This window comes from Kogia breviceps, chromosome 10 (genome assembly GCF_026419965.1).
Source record: "Kogia breviceps isolate mKogBre1 chromosome 10, mKogBre1 haplotype 1, whole genome shotgun sequence".
Lineage (NCBI taxonomy): Eukaryota > Metazoa > Chordata > Mammalia > Artiodactyla > Physeteridae > Kogia > Kogia breviceps.
This window is the reverse complement of record NC_081319.1, coordinates 76181805-76196571: the sequence shown is the minus strand read 5'-3', so window position 1 is coordinate 76196571 and position 14767 is coordinate 76181805. Positions and strand designations below refer to the sequence as shown.

The following is a 14767-nucleotide window of genomic DNA, read 5'->3' as shown; positions in this document are numbered from 1 at the left end:
GGAAGAGGTACATACTGGATGCGGGGGGGGGGCGCGGGGACAGAAGCAAACAACTGTTGGCGGGAGGAGAAAGGAAAGAAAAGTATGGGGCAAAAACGGGCAGTTCCCCTCTCATTTCCAGCCGCCCCCCCCCTCCGCTTTGCTCCGTGCCTTTACATATAATGGAGGAGGGGGGAATAAATGACCTCCGAAGTCTTTTCCAATTCTGACTTTGGGAAGCGGGGAAAGCGCTTCCGGTGACAGGAGGAGGGGGACGAAGAGGAAGAGGAAAGGGCGGAGGAAGAGGTGCCGCGCGTCGCCGAGGTGGCACCGGCGGCTCCGCCCCGGCGCTCTTCCAGGGCCCCTAGCTTTCCGCTGGGCCTGGCGGAAATGAGCGGCGGCTCCGGGCGGTCGGGCGACGGGCCCCCAGAGCTAGGCGGGCGGCGCCGCTGGTCGGGGACAGGCTCCGCCCTGCCAGGCTCCGGAGGCCGCAGACCTGCGCGCAGGCCGGGAACTGACAGCGCCACGCCCCCAGGGCGTTCGATCCCGCGCGCCACGCCCCCTACGGCCGCCTGTCCTGCGGAAACACGCCCCCTCCCGCCTCTCCGCCTCGACCCCTTCGGGGGGCCCAGGCGGGGCCCAAATCTCCGCCAGCGCCGTCGCCATAGTCTGCGCTGCGTCCTTAGCTCGGCGAAGGACAGGCCTCACGCCGGGACCCCCGTCGACTTCTGAGGTGGCCACAGCCCCGCCGCGGCCCCCCGCCCCGAGCCCGGGTTTTCCTCCGCCCACTCGCCCACCGGGCCTCGCGCCCCCGATTCCGCCGCGCCTCGGGATTCTTGTTTATCCGGCCTAGCCCCCTCCCCCGCACCTTGCCGCGCGCCCCTGGTTTCTCCGGTCTTCGACCCCGGTCCCACAAGCCTCGCGCCCCTCACCCATCGGGTCTCCTGTGCACCCTGTTCGGGGCCTCACGTCGCCCCCACTGGCCTTGCTGCTTAAGCGCCTCCAATCTTGGGCGCCTCCAGCCTACCAGCCCTTTCTCCCAGCCCGTCGCGCCGTGCGCCCTCACTCCACCACCAGGTCTCTGGGTCTTTGGCCCCTGCAGACTCACTCTCCGATGCTTCAGTCATTGGAGCTAGCACCCCTTCCCATACTCACTCGGGGTCTCGATACCCAACTCCCCAAAACACACTCCTCTGGGCTTCGTATACCCCCTTCTCAGGTCTGCTGCCGCCTGTCCCAGGGCCCTGGGATTCACTTTAATTCTAAGGCTGCTCTGCCTCCACCGTCCCCTTTCCTCTGCTCCAAACCAACTCGCTCCATGCTGCATGCAGGGCCTTGGACCCTCCTTTTAGCCCCCAAATTTTGAGTTCTTTCAGAACAAACACCCCAGTGTTCCTCTGCTTAGGCCTGGCCCCACCCAGCCTGCAGCAGGCAACTCCTGGGCCCTGCTTCACCCCACCCAGCCCGACAGCTGTTGCCACATTTGCTGTCCCAACTTCTGGGTGTCCTTGATTTTCTGACCTCCCCTCTCACTCTAGCTTGCCTATTTTCTTTTCCTTGTGTTGCCAGGTGCCAGGATGGTGGGGGAACTCCGCTACAGGGAATTCAGGGTGCCGCTGGGGCCCGGCTTGCATGCCTATCCTGATGAGCTGATACGCCAGCGAGTGGGCCATGACGGGCATCCTGAGTACCAGATCCGCTGGCTCATCCTCCGGCGTGGGGATGACGGGGAAGGCGGTTCTAACCAAGTGGACTGCAAGGCTGAGCACATCCTGCTATGGATGTCTAATGACGAGATCTATGCCAACTGCCACAAGATGCTGGGTGAAGATGGCCAGGTCATTGGGCCCTCCCAGGAGACAGCAGGGGAGGCTGGAGCCCTGGACAAATCTGTGCTGGGGGAGATGGAAACCGATGTGAAGTCTCTGATTCAGAGGGCCCTTCGGCAGCTGGAGGAGTGTGAGGGCACCATTCCTCCCGCCCCTCTGCTTCACACTGTCCATGTGCTCAGCGCCTACGCCAGCATTGAGCCCCTCACGGGGGTCTTCAAAGACCCAAGGGTCCTGGACTTGCTCATGCACATGCTCAGTAGTCCCGATTATCAAATTCGCTGGAGCGCAGGCCGGATGATACAAGCCCTGGCTTCCCATGATGCTGGTGAGGGGCAGTGGTGGGGGGAAAGGGGAGCAGGAGCGGGACTGGGTCAGCTTAGCGTCTCACAGGTCCCTGTGACAGAAGCTTCTGATCTCATCAGTACGTAAATGATTCTGTTGCCCTTGTCTTAGGACTGGAAGAAAAGGAGGTGGGAAGGTGAGTGTGGGCATCTCGGCAGAAAGGGGAGACTGAATCCTCAAGAACTTCCTATTAACTGTCTTTCTACGCAGAGGAAGAGTTTAGACTATTAGACTATTGCATGTGAGAGAGTAATAGGATACGATAAGATAGTAAGTTTTGGCTTTTAAAGCAAATCAGCAAATCATGTCAATCTTAGTGTGTGGCAGCGAAAGGAGTGAGAGAGTAGAGCATCTAAGAGAGATGCCTGGGAAGGGCAAGGTTAGGGAGCCATTACTGATTGGGGTGTGGGTTACAGGGACCCGGACCCAGATTCTTCTGTCACTGAGCCAGCAGGAGGCCATTGAGAAACACCTGGATTTTGATAGCCGCTGTGCTCTGCTGGCACTGTTTGCACAGGCCACGCTCTCTGAACATCCCATGTCTTTCGAGGGCATTCAGCTGCCACAGGTATTCTGTGGGGAGTGTTGGGAGGGAGCTGTGGACAAAATCTGGGGATCAGGCCTTTGCACCTGTCCACAGAGGACAGTGTGGAGAGAGGCACTAAAGCTGGAGCAAGGAGGACATAGGCCAAATATTGTGTCCTACAGGTCCCAGGAAGGCTGCTCTTCTCCCTGGTGAAGCGCTATTTGCACGTCACCTCCCTTCTGGATCAGTTGAATGACAGTGCTGTGGAACCAGGAGCCCAGAGCGCCACTCCCGAGGAGTTGAGTGGGGAGAGGGGTCGGCTGGAGCTGGAGTTCAGCATGGCCATGGGCACCCTGATCTCGGAGCTGGTACAGGCCATGCGCTGGGACTGGGCCTCGAGTAGACAGGGTCCCTCGGCACGGCCCTCCTGTTCCATCTTTCAGCCCCAGCTGGCAGATGCAGGCCCAGGGCACCCACCCGCCCAGGCCCTGCCCTCCCTTAGGAGGTCAAGGCGGTTTCGCCCTCGCTCTGAGTTCGCAAGTGGCAATACCTATGCTTTGTACGTGCGGGACGCGCTGCAGCCGGGCATGCGAGTGCGGATGCTGGACGATTACGAGGAGATCAGTGCCGGGGACGAGGGCGAGTTCCGGCAGAGCAACAATGGCGTGCCCCCTGTGCAGGTGAGCAAGAGCGCGGTGGCGGGCCACCGTTGGGGGTCTGTCTTGGGTGGGGCATAGCTGGGGCTTCGAGCTGGGGCCTCTGGCAGGCCACTCAAAGCGAAAACCCTCAGTAAGCTGGGTATGGTAAAAGGGGGTCAGCAATTGAGAGGGGAGCCATTTGGAGGGCTGAGAAAATCTGCCCTTAGGAGACTCTGAGGTCAGGAGGACTCACTCCCAGGAAGAAGACTGATACAGCAAGACCATCCCAAAGGTCAAGTTCAGGAAGACAGTATGGTTAAGTCCAGGAGGAAGTGTGGGGTATAAGCCACCAAGGATAGGTGAAGGGAGAGAGCCTGTTCCCATTTGGGAAAGGCATCCTTTGCGTGCGTGTACGTGTTCTCCACATACCATAGGTTTTGCTCTTTAGAGGTTTTTCCAAACCTGGCCAGGTGGTCACCCTAAGGGCTGTGAGGGCTGTGTGTCATCATCATCGGGCCACAGCCGGTCATTAGGTGAGCTCTCTTCCCCTTTCCTCTCTTTTTTCCCATATCCCCCAGGTGTTGTGGGAGTCAACAGGCCGCACCTATTGGGTACACTGGCACATGCTGGAGATTCTGGGCTTTGAAGAAGACATCGAAGACGTGGTTGAGGCTGATGAGTACCAGGGGGCAGCGGTCAGTGGAGCTGTGGGTGTAGGTGAGCCCAGAGGGGAAGCAGGGATCAACTCTGTGCAGAGGAGCGGTGGTCTGGCTGGGCGGGCAGTGGCGTCCCTGTGCCCCTCTCATTTCCATAGCCCTGCCCTCCTGGCGGTGGAAGCCCATGGCAGAGCTCTACGCCGTGCCCTGCGTGCTGCCTGAGGATGAGGACGCTGAGGAGAGTGAGCACCTGAGCCAGGCCGAGTGGTGGGAGCTCCTCTTCTTCATCAAGAAGCTGGATGGACCCGACCATCAGGAGGTTCTCCAGATCCTCCAGGAGAACCTGGATGGGGAGGTAGAGCCGCCCAGAGACACACAGAGGTTGGAGGGCTGGACTGTGACAGAGCATTTGGAAGGCTCGGGATGGGAAGTGGAGGGTGATAGCATAAGGGCTGCAGGGGAGGGGTCTAGTGTGTTTGGAGATGTTGGCGAGCTGTTTGGGAGGAGCCCCCATGAGAGATTTGGGATAGAGAAGGCGTATGCGGAACTCCTTTCCCCTGGCAAGTGCCTCTGGAGCCTCTGTGCCGGCAGAGCTGCCTGAAGTGAGAGCTTCTCCCCGATGACAGATTCTGGATGACGAGATCCTGGCTGAGCTGGCCATGCCCATGGAGTTGGCCCAGGACCTGCTGCTGGCTCTGCCACAGCGACTCGATGACAGTGCTCTCAGGGACCTGCTCAACTGCCATGTCTACAGGAAATATGGGCCTGAGGCCCTGGCAGGGCAGCTGGCCTACCCATCCCTGCTGGAAGCCCAGGCCCAGCCTCAGGAATCAGCGGACGCAGCCAGAGTGGAAGGTGAGGTGCCAAACAGACAGCAGCTCTGCACACTGGCCTCTGGGAGGGCATTAGCCCAGGAGAGATGTCTGTGCTGGATTTTGTGCAATCCTCTCTGGAAGAGATGGCACTTTAGGAAGAATCTGAAATTTCGAGATAAGCAGTGAATGGAGAAGCAGACATTGTCCTCCCTCCACAGTATGAAGGAGAGTGTCAAGTTAGAACACTGCAAGAAATATGAAGCCTTGAAAGCCAAGCCCTCACATTGAATTTTTTTATTGTAGAGAGAAACAGATTATTGCATGCTTCCAGATGTAGGGAAGTGCTCTGCTATTTGCAGATAGGAAGCTTCTTTGCTATTTTAAGAATACAAAATAAAAAGTTAGTCATGAAGCTGTCTTAAAAGGACATTAAGAGATGCTATGAGATCCCCAAAACCTAGCGTTTAGGGGGAAAAAAATTAAAAATATTTTTAGGAGAAATGAGGAAGCAAGAGTTGAGAGTTGCAAATGTCTCTCCTTTTATAATCCTTCACGTCACTAACAATGGCCAACTCTTGTGACTTACCCTTTCCTGTAGCAAAAGAAGCCCTGACTCAGTGCCCCAACACTCCCCTGCAGCATCTGGTGGAGGGTTACGGTCTGGCTGGCAAAATCTTCCTGGATCTGGAGCAAGCTTTCAGCTCAGAGGGGCCCCGGGAGAGCGAGGTCAAGCCACTCCTGCTGCAACTGCAGCGGCAGCCCCAGCCCTTCCTCGCGCTGATGCGGAGCCTCGACACTCCCGTGGCCAACAAGGCCCTGCACCTGGCTGTTCTGAGGTGAGGGGGTGGTGAGGGGCGGGGCTGGGCAGAGGGGTCTCTGAGGCTGGCTGCACATCTCTCTCCTTCTGCCCCCTGCTCCCCAGAATCCTGACGCGGCTGGTGGACTTTCCTGAGGCATTGCTGCTCCCCTGGCATGAGGCCATGGACGCCTGCATGGCCTGCCTGCGGTCCCCAGACACTGACCGAGAGGTACCCTTGCCCTGCCCTGGGGAGATGCTGAGAGGGGGAGGACGCCAGGCAGCTTCTGGCAAGGCAGATGCCCTGGGCGGGGCTCGAGAGGGCACCATGGATCCTTTGTGCTCTTGGTTTGGGTTTCGTTTTTAAAATTGAATTGTATTTTTAAAAATAGGTCGTATGTTCACACAGTTCACAAATCAAAACAATATAACAAGGTAGAAACAAAATTCTCACTTCCACCTGAGTCCCTGTCCTCCCAATGCCACCCACATGCCCCTTATTGGTAATCATTTGTACTAGCTTATGTATCTTTTTTGTATTTCATTATGCAAGTATAACCCAAATGTGTGATCTTATTTGCCATCTTCTTTGTTACATAAAGGATGATATCTATATTACATTAAGAGCCTCAGTGGCTTCTGTTTGGCTGGGCCTATGAAGGAAAGGGGGGTGAAGGAGACAGAGGGGACCATCACATCCCAGAGTCCCCTGCCACAGAGCGCTCCTGGGTACAGAAGGCTTGGGAAGCAGTCAGAGAACTAGGGTCATGGAGGCAGCGGGTGTCTGCAGCACACACCTTTGGCAGCTACCCAGATTTTAGCTCTGTGGTGGGCTTACTGAGTGTCCACACATACATCTGGTCCCTCTCGGCCCCCTCTTTGCTGTCAGGTGTCTGTGCTTGGGGGCTGAGCATCTCATAACACAGCCCCACAGCTGGTTCTTAGGACAGCTGGGCCTCAAAAGAAACAACCGGGGATGCCCCCTGCACCTATTGCCAGTGTAATCAGTAGTCAAGAACCCCAGGGTCCAGGGCACCTCTTGGCTTTTCCATTGCAGTTTGTTTGGTTCTCTAATTCCACCGAGCTCTCATGTCTCCTCATCCTTGTCTTTTTACTTCCTCACTCTGTTAACTGCAGTAGCCCTGGCACCCAGCACACAGTAGGTGTGTAGTCAGTACTGCTGAAGACGCTTGTGATCTGTCCCCTTTATTCACCTCCCCCTGCCTCCTTCCCAGGTGCTCCAGGAGCTGATCCTCTTCCTGCACCACCTGGCCTCGGTGAGCAGGGACTATGCCGTGGTGCTGAATCAGCTGGGAGCCCGAGATGCCATCTCCAAAGCCCTGGAAAAGCACCTGGGAAAGCTGGAGCTGGCTCAGGAGCTGCGGGACATGGTGTTCAAGTGTGAGAAGCATGCCCACCTCTACCGGAAACTCACCACCAACATCCTGGGAGGCTGTATCCAGGTCAGGAGGAAGCCTGTGGGTTCACAGCTGGGTGAGAGTATGAAACCCAAGCAGTGGCAGGGGAAGGGGGTGTGTTCCTGAAGTTGGAAGGCAGGTGGATCTAGTGAACCCGGGGGTGTTTGTTCCTGGCCCCGCTTTCCCAGCTGGCCCTGCTCTGCCAGTGTTACAGAGTTAGTCCCGCTGCTGCTGGGGTTTTTCCTCCACATGTGTTTCCATGTCCCTGCCCCCTCCCCGCACCCCTTCTCTCTGATGTCCGGGCTGCAGATGGTGCTGGGCCAGATCGAAGACCACAGACGAACGCACCGCCCCATCAACATCCCCTTCTTTGACGTGTTCCTCAGATACCTGTGCCAGGGTTCGTGCCTATCCCCCCGTCACCCCGTGTCCCCACACCTCCGTGTGTTTTCCCTCCACACCTGCCAGGGCTGTGACCGCCACCCCTTCCCGCTTTGCCCGCAGGCTCCAGCGTGGAGGTGAAGGAGGACAAGTGCTGGGAGAAGGTGGAGGTGTCCTCCAACCCGCACCGGGCCAGCAAGCTGACGGACCGCAACCCCAAGACCTACTGGGAGTCCAGCGGCAGCGCCGGCTCCCACTACATCACCCTACACATGCACCAGGGGGTCCTCGTCAGGTAACGCGCTCCATGCCTGTGCCTAGACACACGCCCACGCTGTCCCGTGACTTCCCTGCCGTTTGTCTTGGGGAAGCACCCACAGCCCCCTGAAAGTGACCAGAACTCCCTCGGCTGTGTCTGTGAGGACACGACTGGATCCGGTTCCGACTGGTCCCTCTGCCCCGCTCCCAGGCAGCTGGCTCTGCTGGTGGCTGGTGAGGACTCGAGCTACATGCCGGCCAGGGTGGTGGTGTTCGGGGGCGACAGCGCCACCTCCCTTAACACGGAACTCAACTCGGTAGGGACCCCTGTGCCATTAGCCCACCCCTCAAGGGATCCACTCTCCTGCCCAGACCCCTAAATGCCTACATTCCTCCCTGCTTTGAGCCCCATAGTAGATGAAGTCCATCCCTGTGCCCTTGTGACAGCGTCAGGCCCTGAGCAGTGAGGGTGGCATTAGGACCCCTTGGTCAGGACCCCGCCCACCCCAGGGCTGGGGGAGGGAGGGACACAGCAGGCAATGGGAGCAGACTGGGGTTCTCTCAGCACTCCCATCCACACGCGTGACAGCGCTCTCTGCCTGCCGCCCCCTTGCCACCAGGTGAACGTGATGCCCTCTGCCAGCCGGGTGGTCCTCCTGGAGAACCTGAACCGCTCCTGGCCAGTCATCCAGATCCGCATAAAGCGCTGCCAGCAGGTGGGGCCGGGGGAGGGAGGCAGCCGTGGGCACAAGGCTCTGCAGCCTGTAACTGTTGCAGATCTTGGGCCACCTCTCCAGGCCCTCCTGAGGAGGGTATGGGGCCGCTGGAAATGGTCCTTTGCACGTTGCAGGGCGGCATTGACACGCGCATTCGGGGATTAGAGGTCCTGGGCCCCAAGCCCACGTTCTGGCCGGTGTTCCGGGAGCAGCTGTGTCGCCACACACGCCTCTTCTACATGGTCAGGGCTCAGGCTTGGAGCCAGGACATCGCGGAGGACCGCAGGAGCCTCCTGCACCTGAGCTCTAGGTGTGTGTGAGTGCGTGTGTACCTGTGTGCATGAGAGGGGTAGCTGGCGATCTTAGGCTGGTGGACACGGGAGTCACTTAGGCCTCCAGCCCCCAACACCTTCCTCCCCACTCTTCTCCCCAGACTCAACGGGGCTCTACGTCAGGAGCAGAATTTTGCCGATCGCTTCCTCCCAGACAGTGAAGCTGCCCGAGCACTGGGCAAGACCTGCTGGGAGGCCCTGGTCAGCCCTCTGGTGCAGAACATTACCTCCCCCGGTAACTGTCCCTGCCCCTGGCCCCTTTACTATCCCATTGCTTGGTCCTGCTCATCAGCCCCTTCTTGCCCTGGCCTAGAGCCAGGTTATGCTCTTGGCCCTTTGGATACCTGTGTTCACTCAGTACCCCCAAGCCCCCCTTTTCACAGCCCAGGGGCTGCCAGCTGACATCACGTGGTCAGAAGGGACGTTGCTACCTCCCTTGCCATATCGTTCTGTCCTGCTGCTCTTTCTTGGCACTCCTGTCCAGCCCAGCTTCCCCACTGCCCTGGAGACATGCCCTGCCTTGGCTTGTTGTTCCCCCGCCTCCAGATGAGGATGGTGTCAGCCCCCTGGGCTGGTTGCTGGACCAGTACCTGGAGTGTCGGGAAGCTGCCCACAACCCGCAGAGCCGCGCAGCAGCTTTCTCCTCACGGGTGCGCCGCCTCACCCACCTGCTGGTGCACGTGGAGCCCTGCGAGGCAATGCCTCCAGTGGTGGCCGCTCCTCGGCCCAGTGAGTGCTGGGGGCTCGGGCGGGAGCTCGGTTGGGGGCCTTCCCTCCCCCAACTCACATACTACAGGCATCTGTCCCTCCTCACCCTCCCCTCCCTGCCTGCTCAGCCTGTTCATCTTCTGGTTTGTGTCACCCCCACCTGGGAGCATCATTTTGGGTGGCAGAATGTCAGGGAAGAACCCCAGGCTCAACCTCGAATGGGGACCCAGGAGCTGAGGGCTGCCACTGCCTTGCCTCTGCCCCTTCCCCTGTCTCCACAGAGGGCAGAAACAGAAGCCATGACTGGAGCTCCCTGGCCACCCGGGGGCTTCCTAGCAGCATCATGAGAAACCTGACCCGCTGCTGGCGGGCAGTGGTGGAGGAGCAGGTGGGCAGGAGCGGTGGAGGGGGCGCGGGGAGGGAGGGCGGCACTGTGCCCTTGGTTTGTTGGGTTGCCCTTCACACTGCCGCCCCTTCCCACCCTCCAGGTCAACAGTTTTCTGACCTCACACTGGCGGGATGATGACTTTGTGCCCCGCTACTGCGAACACTTTAGTAATCTGCAGAAGTCAAGCTCCGAGCTGTTTGGGCCACGGGCAGCCTTCTTGCTGGCGCTGCAGAACGGCTGTGCTGGTGCCCTGCTGAAGCTCCCTTTCCTCAGAGCTGCCCACGTAAGCCTCACATCCTCCCCTCCCCTGGGGCCTCTCCCCCTAAACTCTCCCTTGCCCTCCTCAGAATGGCCCACCCTTCCATTCCCAGTCAACAAGGAGCATGTACAATACTAATATAGAACCATGTTATCAAAAATTCAAAAAAACAGGAGTACCCTGGTGGTCCAGTGGTTAGGACTCTGTGCTTTCACTGCTGTGGGCCCAGGTTCCATCCCTGGTCGGGGAACTAAGATCCCATAAGCCGTGCCCACAACCCCCCCACCCCCCCAAAAAAAAAGGAAGATAAAAGGAAGAAATGACCTGCTTTGTACCATCCTGATACATCTCGGCATACTTTCTTCTACTTGTGTGCTTGATTTCACATAGTTTACTCACAAGTAGCCAAAATGCTTTATCCTGTTTTCTTTTGACCCTTACATGAAAAGCCATTTTCAGTGCTGCTGTTTGTCTTCAAATTTTTGTATAAATTCCATCCAATAGATGTATCGATACTATAATTTACTCCACCATTCCTGTCATTCCACAAATATTTAATAGGCACTTAAAATGTGTCAGGCACTGAGGTAAGAGCTGAAGATAGACGAAATCCCTTCCCTCAAAGTTTACAGTCTCCTAGAGAAGATGCACAGTTAAGGAGAGTGCCCTGGTAAGTAGAGAACAGCCAAGTGGGGGCCAGAAGCATGGCTGTAACAACATGATGTGACCATCTTTGTGCACATAACTTACAGGAAATACCCCCTCTTACTGCTCTTCGCTTTATTGTGCTTTGCAAATAATGCATTTTTTTGCAAATTGAAGGTTTGTGGCAACCCTGTGTTGTCAGGTGATGGTCAGCATTTCTTAGCAATAAAGTATTGTTTAATTAAGGTATGTACACTGTTTTTTAGGCATAATGCTATTGCACACTTAATACACTATGGTATAATGTAAACATCCTTTTGTATGCGCTGGGAAACCAGAAAATTTGCGTGACTGGCTTTATTGTGGTGGCAAACCCGCCATATCTCTGAGGTGTGCTTGTGTCTCTTTGCATTGAGTTACTTTGTTAGTTTGATTTTAGACATGCTAAATGTGAAAAAAACAGTTTTCATCATTTTAGTATTGTTAATGTACACAGTTGTTAATGATTTTATAAGAGTTTTATAAAATCGCTGACCAGTTGATGAACCTGGCCATTCATATCTCCTTCCTCAGACCCTCCCACTGTTCCCACTCACCTCCTCCATTCTCTCCTTCATAGTTTTCCTGTGCTCTCCCCACTGCCCAGGTAAGCGAGCAGTTTGCACGGCACATCGACCAGCGGATCCAGGGCAGCCGGATCGGTGGGGCCCGGGGGATGGAGATGCTGGCCCAACTGCAGCGATGCCTGGAAACCGTCCTGATCTTCTCTGGCCTGGAGATAGCCACCACTTTCGAGCATTACTACCAGTGAGTGTGGACCAAGGGAGTGGGAGGTGGGGGGAGGCAGGATGACGGGCAGGGCCAGCCCTCGGGGCTGGGAGGCCGGGGTCCCGGCAGGCTGGAGTCCCGGAGCAGGGGGGCCATGACGAGCCCCCACACTGAGGCTCGGCCTGGGCTGTGCACGCTGCAGGCACTACATGGCAGACCGTCTCCTGAGCGTGGGCTCGAGCTGGCTGGAGGGGGCCGTGCTGGAGCAGATCGGCCCCTGCTTCCCCAACCGCCTCCCCCAGCAGATGTTGCTGAGCCTGAGCACCTCGGAGGAGCTGCAGCGCCAGTTCCACGTGTACCAGCTCCAGCGGCTTGATCAGGAACTCCTGAAGCTGGAGGACACAGAGAAGAAAATACAGGTGGGCGCTGGGGAAGGGAAGCAGCAAGTGGGAGGGTGGGAGGCACAGAGAGAGGCACGGGGCAGACCAGACGAGCCGCTGGCTTTGGGGCGCCCTGTGTTCCGTCGTCTTCAGGTGAGCCACGAGGCCAGTGGCAGGGGGCACGAGAGAGGAACCGGAGAGGAAGCTGAGCTGGAAGCTGGGGCAGCATCGGCGGCTGGCGGAGCGGGAGAGGAGGCGGCGGCGGAAGAGGATGAGAACGAGGACCTTTACTATGAAGGGGCGATGCCAGAAGTGTCTGTGCTCGTCCTGTCACCACGCTGCTGGCCCACTGCCTCCATCTGCCACACGCTCAACCCCAGAACCTGCCTGCCTGCCTACCTGAGGGGCACCTTGAACCGATACTCCAACTTCTACAACAAGAGTGAGCAGCTGGCCGAGAGAACTGGGGGCTGGGACACCGGGAAAGAACCTGGGCTTGGGGGTGGCCCCTGGAGCTGGCAGCCTTCACGGGGTAGATTTGAGGAAAAGGGCAGGAGCTGAGGTTTGGGATGGGGCTACAGGCACCAGATCCCCAGCCTGTTTTCTTTTCTGTCTTTAAAATAAGACCCAGGACTCCCTTTGTGGGTGTTGGGGAGGATGGAGGCAGGAGGCACCTGAGACCACCAGAGAGTGGTGGGTGTCTCATTCCTGGTCAGTCGTCATAACCTAAGGTCCCCAGTGGGGGCTGATCCTGGGCTGGGCAGTGACAAAGGAGCGGGGCTGGGACTTAGACCCTGCCCTCAGGGAGCTCCTACACTACTGGGGGAGACATTTCCAGTTTGATAAGAGCCCCAGTCCTTCCTCATTTAGTGGTTTTGTCTCCCTTAAAAATTGGGGAACTCCTCAAAGGCACTGATCACAGCCTGCCTGGCACAGGGTGGGCTCCCCTTACCCAGGAGGCAGACACAGAGAGGGCCGAGCTCTGGAAGCTCAGACCAGGAACCACAGTGTCCAGAAACACTGGGCCCCAGACTCTGCAGAGATTAACGGGGACAAAGCTCCACCGATGGTGCATCCTCACCAGCCCCCCTGACTCCCTCCTCCTCCCTGACACTCAGGTCAGAGCTACCCTGCCCTAGAGCAGACTCCACAGAGGCGACTGCAGTGGACATGGCTGGGCCGGGCTGAACTGCAGTTTGGGGACCAGACGCTGCATGTGTCCACCGTGCAGATGTGGCTGCTCCTGCATCTCAATGAGCTGAAGGTGGCCCAGCCCCTCACGCCTCCCTGCTCTCTCCCACCTGTCCCTCATTTTCCTTTCCTCCACCCTCTCTGCTCCACCTCCTGCGGAGGCCCTGACACTTCCCTCCTCTTCCTAAGGCGGTCTCCGTGGAGAGTCTACTGGCGCTCTCAGGGCTTTCTCCAGACATGCTGAATCAGGCAGTTGGGCCTCTTACCTCTTCAAGGGGCCCCCTGGATCTTCACGAGACAAAGGATGCCCCAGGAGGTCTGTACTTAGGGCCCCGGGGCCTCTGCCCTGGGCTGGGGCCAGCCTCCTCGAGGGCCCTCCCACCAAGTGACCAGCACTTATTTCAGGGGTGCTCAAGATTCGAGATAGTAGCGAGGAACCCAGGCCTCGGAGGGGCAACGTGTGGCTCATCCCAGCTCAGACATACCTGAAAGCTGAGGACGAAGAGGGCCGGAACTTGGAGAAGAGACGGAACCTTCTCAGCTGCCTCATTGTCCGAATCCTCAAGGCCCACGGGGACGAGGGCCTGCACATTGACCAGCTTGTCTGCCGGGTAGGCGGGGGTGGGCGTTGGATGAGGGGGCTTTGCCGGGGGCAGGGAGCAGTCCACAGGAGGAGATGGATCCACATTTGAAGTCTCTGGCTCACTGTAGAGCCTGTAGAGGGTGAGGAGTGGGGTTGGGGTACCCCTCATGGCCTCGCTGTCCTAGGGCTGGGAGCTAGAGGTGCGGTAAGCTGGGCATCTCTGACGTATCGTTTCCCCTCCCCGCTCCATACCAGGTGCTGGAGGCTTGGCAGAAGGGCCCGTGTCCTCCTAGGGGCTTGGTCAGCAGCCTTGGCAGGGGGTCCACCTGCAGCAGTGCTGATGTCCTCTCTTGTGTCTTGCACCTCCTGGGCAAGGGCACAGTGAGACGCCAGGATGACCGACCCCAGATGCTGTCCTATGCAGTCCCCGTGACTGTGATGGAGCCTCACACCGAGTCCCTGAACCCCGGCTCCTCGGGCCCAAACCCACCCCTCACCTTCCACACCCTGCAGATTCGCTCCCGGGGCGTGCCCTATGCCTCCTGCACGAGCACCCAGAGCTTCTCTACCTTCCGGTAGCCCTGGAGATGGGCTCAGGGTTATGTAGGGCTGCGCTTTCTACAGAATAAAATGCAGCAGTTTGATTACTTGGCCTGTGTGGTGACTGCTAGGGAGCTGACAGGGACAGGGGCTTTCCTGGCTGAAAGGGGAGATGAGCCCTCCGCTCTGAGGCAGTCTTGTGCTGTGCCAGGAGTCTCCGGGTGAGGTTGGCAGGCTGGGCAGAGGGGGAGAGGGAGTCGGGTGTGACTGAGCATCCCCCTCCTGGCCGGGGGATTAAGTGGACTCCGGGGATGGGTCTTCTCAGAGGGTATGTGGTCAGAAGTGCTTTCACCTTGGCAGGGTGGCGATTCAAGCCCATCTTGCCATGCGCTGGATGGCTTGCAACTTCGGCAGATCATCCAGCAGGGCTCCATTTCACTTGTTTGTGGACTGTGGAATTGGACAGTCACTGTGGGACTCTGACGTGTGGGAGCCTTTGACACGGTGAAGGCTTTGCCACCAAGTCCCTCTTCTGGCCACCACGCTCAGCAGTGTGGTGCACAGCGCCGTCCCGAGGTAAGGCTGACAAGGGGACGGTGAGGTAAAGGACCCTTGC

General features: G+C 58.1%; 1 protein-coding gene across 1 annotated transcript; it reads left to right on the top strand.

Moving 5' to 3' along the window:
- The first annotated feature begins 258 nt into the window (after positions 1-258).
- Positions 259-14258, top strand: CUL7 (cullin 7). Its single transcript, XM_059075633.2, has 26 exons — positions 259-712; positions 1549-2136; positions 2570-2721; positions 2862-3359; positions 3896-4034; positions 4132-4328; positions 4600-4828; positions 5387-5624; positions 5711-5816; positions 6820-7047; positions 7312-7402; positions 7507-7678; positions 7853-7958; positions 8262-8357; positions 8492-8667; positions 8791-8924; positions 9236-9418; positions 9679-9785; positions 9886-10068; positions 11336-11496; positions 11660-11876; positions 11991-12279; positions 12956-13101; positions 13218-13344; positions 13434-13639; positions 13867-14258. Exons 2-26 carry the CDS (start codon positions 1557-1559, stop codon positions 14188-14190), a joined length of 5085 nt encoding a protein of 1694 aa, XP_058931616.1. The 5' UTR covers positions 259-712; positions 1549-1556; the 3' UTR covers positions 14191-14258.
- Positions 14259-14767: the final 509 nt, after the last annotated feature.